We start from the raw sequence: 9,575 nt of genomic DNA on the forward strand, positions 1-9,575 counted from the left end.
TTTCTGGAGTCGCTCGAGCGGGGTTCCCTTCCCGACGACCAGCGTCTGGCTACTATAGTTGTTATTCACAAGGACGGTAAGCCAAGAGACCGCTGTGCCTCATATAGGCCTATTTCCCTACTAAATGCCGAACCGAAAATCCTTGCCAAGGTCCTCGCTAATCGCTTTCTGAAAGTTATATGTGATTTGATACATCCGGATCAATGCGGCTTTATCCCTCATCGTAATACCGCTCTCAACTTGCGGCGTCTACATGGCGTCCTCGCTAGGGCGGAGTACTTCTCTGAACCGGCCATATTGGTTTCCTTAGACGCCACGATGGCCTTTGATACCATCGAGTGGCCATTCCTTTGGGCCGTATTGGCGAAGTTTGGCTTTGGGGAGGGATTTATTAGTTGGGTGAAGCTCCTCTATGCTGGTCCAATGGCTCAGGTTGTTGTCAATGGGCGGGTTTCTCGGCCCTTCGCTCTCGGGAGGGGTACTAGGCAGGGGTGCCCGTTGTCCCCTCTGCTCTTTGCTCTCGCCTTGGAACCGCTCGCTGCCTGGCTCCGCTGGGAGCCCTCGATCAGAGGGATCCGGTGGGCCCCGGGCTTCGAGGATCGGGTCTCGTTGTACGCGGATGATATTCTTCTGTACCTCACCTCGCCGCGGAAGTCGCTCAATGTGCTTTTTGATGTCCTTACTTCCTTCGGGAGAAATTCGGGTTTGATAATTAACTGGTCCAAATCTTGCGTGTATCCTATCTCCGGTGGCCTTCCTCTCTTGCCGCCTCGGCTTCCGATCCAAACATCTCAATCCGGCTTTAAATACTTGGGGGTATACGTTTCGTTGGATCCGGCGGTCCGCTACGAGCAGAATCTCCTGTCTCCCCTCCGGCGTTTGAGGGCGGATACGGCTCGGTGGTGTAAGTTGCCCTTGTCTCCACTTGGTCGCGCAGCACTGTTTAAAATGATGTCCCTTCCCAGATTTCTTTACGCACTCCAGAACTCCTTCGATACCATTCCGGCGGCCTACTTTAGGGAAGTGGAGAGTTTGCAGAGGAGACTGGTTTGGGACGGTCGTGCGCGTATCGCTTTGGCAAAGCTGACTCTTCCCTGGTATGACGGGGGCATCGCGCTTCCTGACATTAGAAGGTACTATTGGGCCTCCCAGCTGTCTGCCATTAACCATGCTACGTACGCTCCTGGCTCGAACCCGGCTTATGAGATGGATAAATTCCTGCTTCCCGGCGGTAACTATAACAGAGCGCTCTACTCTCGATCTGCCGGAAGGACCCTCACGGGCCCTACTAGGATTGCGGTACGTGTGTGGAAGGCGGCGAATGTAGCTGTGGGCTGGAGTGAGCGGTTAACGTGTGCTACTCCTCTATTCGCTTCAGAGCGCTTGGGAAGCCTCTGGACAACGAAAGGCTTTGAGCACTGGGATACGATCGGCATTAGCAGAGTGGGGGACCTATGGGTTAAAGGCTCGGTTAAATCCTTCGCGGCGCTTCAGAGCGAGTACGAGCTTAGTGAAAGGGAGTTCTTCCGCTATGCCCAGGTTCGGCACGCCCTACTCTCGGTCTTTGGGGAGGGGACCACGGTCCCTGTTTCTTCGCCTCTCGAGGACCGTATACTCGACGGACACGTCCCCGACAGTACTATCTCCCTGATTTAAAAAAAACGAATAAATAATCGGGCTGATCTCTTGGTGCGTCTTCGGGAGGCATGGACGGGAGATGGGGTTGAGTTGGACGACGAGGACTGGCAGTCTGTGCTGTCATCCCCTAAGGAGGTTGCCATCCCGGCCCGTCTCCGACTGGTCCAGCTTAAGATTCTCCATCGTGTCTATGTGACGGGTCCCCGTTTGGTCTCGATGGGGTTTTCTGACGACGGGCTCTGTAAGCGTGGCTGCGGGCTCAGTGCCACCTTTCTCCACATCCTCTGGGAGTGCCGCGAGGTGGCGGAATATTGGCGCCAGGTGCATGATGTTATGAAACGAGTCACTGGGGTCGCTCTGTTGCCGGAGGTGCGCCGATGTGTTCTGAATGTGTGGGAGCCCAGTGACTATAATGCGGCCCAGGCTCGGTGGACGGCCCTTGGGAACATGATCGCAAAGAGAGACATTGCGCAGCTTTGGGGTTCCCAACGGCCTCCCACCGTGTCCGTATGGAAGGAGAACATGGACTGGTGCATGTTCAGGGAGAAGACGGTGTATGTGGCTCGTGGTAAACCGGGGGCGTGGGGTAGAATCTGGGGTCAGTGGAATGTGTATCGAGGGACTATCCGTTCTCCCCCCCTGGTGGATACGTCTGATGTTGCCTTGTCCCCCTGATCCTTGAGGGTTCCTTGCTTAATTTGTTCATCTGAGTATAGATTTGGTTTTCCCGTGGCCCCCCCTCCCTCTCAGACCCCCTTTTTATTGACCACCCTAGGGTGGTCCTATGTGGAGCTCCTCTGCTGTGGTTAGACGCCCTTTTAATGTTTTTCGCCTTGCTTTTTGTTTTTCTTTACTTTTGTTGATATTTATTCAAAATTGGGTTTATCCTGACTTCCCTTATGTACAGCCTGATCTCCTGTCATTTAGCGGAGCCCCTGTGGGCCAGTCATTGTTTTTGAACTGCTTGAACATTTCTGAATACTGGCGGCCGGCCCAGGTGGTTGTAGGCCCGTGCTTGTACCCTTTTTCTCTGCACAATAAAATAAAAAAAAAAATAAAAAAAGTAGGCCCGAAAACAGGTCAAGGGAACTCACTCCAGATCCGCGTTGCATGGGGAAAAGAAGGAAACTGACGTCAACGCGCCGGGGTGGGACTTATGTGACCTCGCTGATGTCACGTCCGGGGACGACGTCAGGGCGGAGTCACGAGGTGCCGCCCCCCGGCACGCAGAGATGCTGTGGCAAACTTTTCCAGATCCAGTCTCACGCCTAGGGATAATTCTACGTTAAGGAATCTGCGGCTAGTAGTCTCTATCAGATACTCTGTATTAAAGAGTCAACCAGAAATACGTTCCTAAAGACCACAGCAAATGTATCAAAAGCGATCCCAGTTCCAAGTGTACACATCAAATGGAAATGATTCTTCAAAAATATCAATGATTCTTATTACACGTTCCAAGAGTACCAGATTCTGCAAAGGTGACCCTGTGGCATTAAGATAGTTTGTTTCTAGCTACTGTAGAATGGTGGATGCTTCTGGGGCAGCTCCAGGAAATGGCTTCGTTATAACAACAATATTACCATCCTTTCTAGCTGGCAACTTCTGTAGTTCAGTGAACTAATTATTACCCAATACACCCTTTTAACAACCTGGTGAACAAAGTAGTGAAATCTTATACAACACGATCCTAACTTGTGTCTACCGAGATCTGTACATTATTCTTTTCAAGAGTAAAATGATTACAGTTGTGTAACATAATCTCTTTTCTTTACAGCTTGGACGTCAACACTGAATCCTACAGAACGTTGACGATAGAGAACGCCTTGCACCGGGGTCGCAACTACCTGTTCTTGAACTCAAAATCCTATTTTAACGTCGCCGTAGACGAAAAGGGGCTGTGGATTATCTATGCCTCCAGCGAGGACGAGAACATCGTTGTTGCCAATCTTGACGAGAAAACATTTTCTGTCGTTCGGCATATTAACACCACTTACCCGAAAGAGAAAGCGGGCAACGCTTTCATAGCTGGCGGCATTCTGTATGTTACCGACACGAAGGATTTGCGTGTGACGTTTGCTTTTGATTTGATCAAAGAGAAACAAGTTGCTGCAAGTTTTGAGCTCAGGTCTTTGACATCAGTCCTAGGGATGCTGTCGTACAACCCAAGAGATAAGCAGCTTTATGCATGGGAAGATGGCTATTTATTGCAATACCCTGTACAGTTTGCATCAGACTAATAATACATTAACCATCAGCTGTGCTGTTCAGTTAATTTCAGGCTGTAAAAAAAGTCTACCAGGTGTGACAGCCGATATGACGTCATGTGACCTCATGCATGTGTGATCATACTGAGCAGTTTTGGGGTGGCTCGATCTGGTTAAGGGGAATCAAACGGAAGGGTTGAGACTATTTAGTCCGAACCCGGTTTTCTTTGTAGTTCTCATGTTAGAGAATTTCGAGAATCATTTTTCATTTCCGCTTCCCATGGTAGTGGTTTTCAGGCCTTACGTTTGTACTACCCAAAATATGTATTTTGTTATTTTACAACCAGACCATGTACTTTAATCATGCCACCCTTACGAGTTTATTAAATATAAAATACTCAGAATATAAAGGCTGTATTATTTCAAATGTTTAATTTGAATAGTATAAATGTATTTTTTCAGGAGATCTCTATGATATAATTGGTAGCAGTACACAGTGGTTGTCATCCTAGAGTGAAAAAGTAAAACTTTGTAATTGTGAATGAATCAACCAGTAATCCCTACCTGAATGTGTTCATATTGATTAAGTGAATGGGGCTACGAGGCTTTGACACTAATATGCAGCAGCAGAAATGTTGAAGTTGGAGGGAAAAGTCTTGGAGCTACTCTGGTGGGAGGTATGTTCTTTATTTCATACTAGGTCCTTACTTTACAGCCACCGCCTGATGAGTCCTGTTAGGTAGGGCTTCATCCTCCCTCTACCTTTAATCGCCTCCCAGGCTTCACCCAGCACACAGTAACCAACATGCCATGCGTTATCGGCCCCATGCTCACAGCATCCACACTCAGCATTCTACAGTATGCTCAATCAGTCCACTCAGACACGGCACATCACTACGTTTCCATTTCTTTACACCCAGAACAAACCAGCCATGCAATGTCTCTTCATCACTACTGCACCATGAATATTGCTGAAGTTCAGGGAATCTGCAGACGTAAATCAATGCAGACAGACAGTAAAGATTGTTCAAGACTGGACAAGGATTGGCAAAGCCAAAAGGTCTGTGTTTAATGTGCTAACATAAGTAAATGAGAAGAAGTTATCGGGACAAGACAGAAGGGGCTATTGTTATAAAGTAGTTGTAAGAAAATTGGGTTATTGGTTGAGGGTGATGAGAACCCTTCTCAAGCGACAACCACAATGCTTGTCAGGCTAAACCACTTGAGTCACTAAACTAACCTGTGTTTAACCCTCTGGTAAAAAAATAGTCCGGCTTAACTTAGAGGCATTGTGTTAAGTATTTATGCAGTACACAAACAGTAATAAAGTAAAACAACAACACGTGAAAAATCCCAAACACATTTTAAATATTGAGAAAATAATAATAAATAAATTACACCAAAAGAAATTATATTTAATCAGTAGAACCAGAGTTATGAGTTTTAAACTTTTAGTAAAACCTAGCACAAGACAGTGGCAAAGTTATAAGTTAAGGCCAACCACAATGGAGCCAGGATGGATATATGAGGTGGATTGGGCCCGGGTCTCGGCTTATCTTCGGACTTAGTAAATTCACATGAGTAGTGCCTCACTGCGCTGCCGACCCACCACTATTACTGGTCTTCACACCATGCAACATTGGCTTGTCACCGGGGCATCTTCTTTTTCCCCGCCTGATTGTTCTGCACCTTAGTGTGCTCTACACCTGGGGACAATGAGCTTCGACTCTTCTGACTTCCTTCTTCTTCTCCCTCCTTATTTTCTCCTCCCCTTCCTCTTCCTTGTTATGTTCGGATGTTCTTCTGTGACTGATATCGTTGATTGCCATCTCGTCTCCCCAGGGCTCGGTTTCCTAGGTCATTGCACAGTCCTGCCATTTGAGACATACCTCCAATAGAATTGTTATGCGCCGAAGGAGAACTCTGCTAACTGTTCCCCTCAAGGTGCTACCACCATTACTGGGCTTGCTTCTCTAGCCTACTTGATTTAGGGGGCGGGAACTTGCTCTTCCTTTCTTCTCAGCTGTCACTTCTAATGGATGTATTTTCTTCTCAGTGTTTTACATTGTATTTACTTTGTAAATATAAATAAAGGTTGCAAAAAATAAAGTTTCTTGATGAAAAGTCCAGGAGGAAATAGAGTTAAGTGGGGCAAGGCAGCTGGCTGTGTCCACGGAGTAGTCGGTGGCGTCGGGGAGCCTTTGGATAAAGTCTCAGTGAGGCAGTAGGTGAAGTGCAGGAAAAAAGCTCTGAGGGGGAAAAGCTGGCGATCCAGGCCGAATAGGTTGTCATTATCGTTGAAGGGGAGCCAGTCACTGTTGAGTCTGGTGAAGATTTTTCCCACCAGATTTAGACAACCTTTTGGAAGCTGCAAGCTGTAGCCGAAGTGAGCCCCAAGAGGCCAGGTACAGGTGTCCCTAAGTCCTTCTGAACAGGATTTGCTGCTGCGGAGAAGAGCATAGTGGGAGCTACTGCAAAGTCAGTCTAACCGACGAATCACCATGAGCGGAACAGCTGGTAGTAATCTCCAGTCTTTTGTCGATTCTTGTGGCACTTTTAGTGAAATGTTTTCTAAGTCCCGGTCTAGGTTTAATGAGGAGCAGCACCTCTAACACCACTTCCAAGGGTCCAGGAACTGGGGATCACCACTTGAGGGGTGGATTAGGACTGACTAGAGAAGAGACCAGGTGAAGGGTTCAAGATCTGTGAACAAGCTATTGGTGTCATGTCTGGTGGTCTTGAGTTAAAAGAGATTGTCCAGTTCTCTTTCAAGCAGCAAGGCAGGTCTTCAAACAGCGGGGTAGTCGTCTGGGGATCACAGGCCTCAAGCAGCAGGACAGTCCTCTGGGGAACAAGGCAGCCCTCTTGAAGTCTTCCACAGTTCCAGGAGTGTACTGAAGAGTACCTCTGGTGGTCCAATATTTATACCTGGTGCCAGCCTATGAAGTGGGGGATTCCCTATACTACTTCCACATCTGGTTCTGGATAGTTTTCCACTTCCCCTGTGTTAGAAAAACCCCACTCCCACACCGGAAAGGGTGGTGGTAACGGGGTCTTTCCAGACATACACAGTGGTAGCTTGGCTCGAGTGGTCAGGGGTCAGGCACCGTGTTAAGCATACGCAATACCCATACAATAACCATGTGTGCATCCGTTCCAAAAACGACACTACACCTTAAAAATTATGAAAATATCTCTGTGTTTATCTTCTTTTCTCTTAGTTGCTGATTAAATAAATAATAATACAATCACAGTACACAAGCTTCTCCTTAAAAAGTGCAGGTCAAATAAATAGTAATACTTTACAGGTGCAATAAATAGGATCAGGTCAAATAAATACTGTGAGGGAATAAATACTGTACAGGAATAAGTTAGCTCAGGACAATAAATACATTACAGGAATAATTTAGATAAATACAATAAATACAGTACCCTCAATAAATAATACCAGCCAACACTGACATTTGTAAAATCAGATCACATTCCAAATACTATGGGCTGATTTGGCCCAGTCACAGCTTGTGGTTAGGTGGATGGCCTGAGGGTGTCTCACCTAGCTTGGGTAAGGCTGAGGCTAAAACTGAGGTAGATCAAGGGTAATCTAGGTATCTGGCTCTCCCAAACTACACAACCCCTCACACAGGTCACTGTATCAGTCTCAGTCCACCCCTGGCACTTCCAGGCTGGTTCTAACACCTCTTTATCCCTTAGGATGGTCTCTTAGAGCTCCACAGGGCCTTAGGCGCCCTCTACTCCACTTACTGCCCTTTTTATGAAGCTCCGACGCCGCTGGAGTCGTGTCGACGCCGTGAGGCGGCTCCGGTTCGATGTCGGCGGCCTCGGCGCAATGTCAGTTCTTGACGACGTCGATAGGCGGCTCCGGTTCGATGTCGGCGGCCTCGGCTCGATGTCGATCTCCGATTCAATGACGTCGGGCTGTCTTGGCTCGATGTCGACTTCGGGCAGCTCCGGTTCGATGTCGGCGGCCTCGGCTCGATGTCGACCTCCGGTTCGATGACGTCGGGCTGTCTTGGCTCGATGTCGACTTCCGCCGGCTCCGGAGTGCGACCTCCACTCCCGACCTCCGGCACGATTCTCTTCAGGTTCCGGCGACTCCGGAGTGCGACCTCCACTCCCGACCTCCGGCACGCTTCACCTCGGTCTCCGGCGACTCCGGAGGGCGGACTTCACTCCCCCGTCGACGCCGCTCACTCGACCTCGGGTGACTTCCTCCTCGACCTCTGGTACTCCTCACGACCTGCGTCGGCGCCCTCTCTCGACCTCTGGCGGCTCCGGGTACGACGTCTGCTTTCCAGTCAGCGCCGCCTCTCCACCTCGGGCTCCCGGTCTCAGGCTTCTCGACGTCGGATTCCAGGGAAACCAATAAACAGGTCAGATTCTTGCTTTTCTTTACTTCTAAGGCCTGTTCCTGCTGTCCAGGTCCTTAAGATGGTTTTTCTTGCTTTGTCCCACACAGGGCTCCAGGCTGGGCTCAGTCAGTAGGGACTAGTATCAAGGGTGGGTTTATGGACCCCACTCCAGGCACAAGTTTCCACCCCTGCTGCCTCACTCCTTCCACCTTCAGGTTTCTGCTGCTCTCTCTTCACCAGTCAGGTGCCAACTGCCAGCTCCAACTGTCAACTCTGGCTTAGCTTCCCAACATTCCAAACCGCCTCCAACTGTCACAGGGTTCTGGAATGTTCTGGAAGGTGCTGGTAGGTTCCAGTGGGTTCTGATGATGTCACAGGTGGCCACCATTTTGTGCTCCAGGCCCTCAGACAGAAGTTCCAGGGGTAGATAAAATGGCTCCCTGAATCTGCATCAATACTAAAAAGTCTGGTGGTTCCCAAAAAGGAAAAATACTAACAGGGTTTGAGGCAAAAGTGGGACAAAATAAATAATGATGAGGAGAGACCACCCAAAGGGCTGACAGGTCTAACACCCTGTCAAGGCTCCAAGAAGTCTGGGTGACAGAAGACTAGTGTTGGACTCCTTTGGTAGTAGGGCTGGTAACAGCTTTCCGCCAATCATCCTGGCAGGTTGGCCCATTCTGTCCTCAACTAATCCCCTTTTGTGTCGTTGACTACAAGGAATAAAGAAACCCCAACAGCAGAGACATTCACATTCATGTGAGCAGGGACACTGGCAGAAAGCACAAATAGTTAGTACACGAAAATGGTAACTTTCTAAAAGTGACATTTTAAGAATGATGACGTAATATCCAACTCTACAAGTAAACGTGATTTTTAATTACAATCCATTTGAATGTACACTACATATCTTTATCTCCCTCCCCCATCAAAAGTTATCACTTACTAAATGTGATAAGGTCACTCCATGTTCGGCAATATAGTAACACACTCCTTCCAGCAACCAGTGTTTGCTGCTGGGTTTTAAGTTGAACTGGGCAAAATGTCAATGTCAGCATAATTTCTATAATTCCAGGAATTCTACATTTTTCTTGTTACAAAACATTCTTGAAATTACACCATTATGCCACTTCATGTAATTATGTGTATTTGTGGTGAACATTTACCAGTAACACACCATTTGCAATAAAATATTAACATAAACTCACGGGAACAACAGAAAGCCAGCAGATGTTTACAGAGATTTAGTTTTTTTAGCACAAAACGTGCCCTCACTTCATAAACTGGTGCAAGGATGCATTTCACTCTAAAATACAGCACTAAAAGATGGATTTGCATTTTCTGTAAATACGTATAATTTTGC

At 47.8% G+C, this 9,575-nt stretch overlaps 1 protein-coding gene across 1 annotated transcript in view; it reads left to right on the forward strand.

Moving 5' to 3' along the window:
* Nucleotides 1–5,941, forward strand: part of GLDN (gliomedin) — a 429,338-nt gene extending 423,397 nt beyond the window's left edge. Inside the window, exon 10 of the mRNA XM_085644191.1 lies at nt 3,413–5,941. Within this exon, the coding sequence (XP_085500317.1) occupies nt 3,413–3,875 (463 nt within the window). The 3' untranslated portion in view covers nt 3,876–5,941. The remainder of the gene's footprint in view (nt 1–3,412) is intronic.
* Nucleotides 5,942–9,575: the final 3,634 nt, after the last annotated feature.

This window comes from Triturus cristatus, chromosome 3_1 (assembly GCF_964204655.1).
Source record: "Triturus cristatus chromosome 3_1, aTriCri1.1, whole genome shotgun sequence".
Taxonomy (NCBI): domain Eukaryota; kingdom Metazoa; phylum Chordata; class Amphibia; order Caudata; family Salamandridae; genus Triturus; species Triturus cristatus.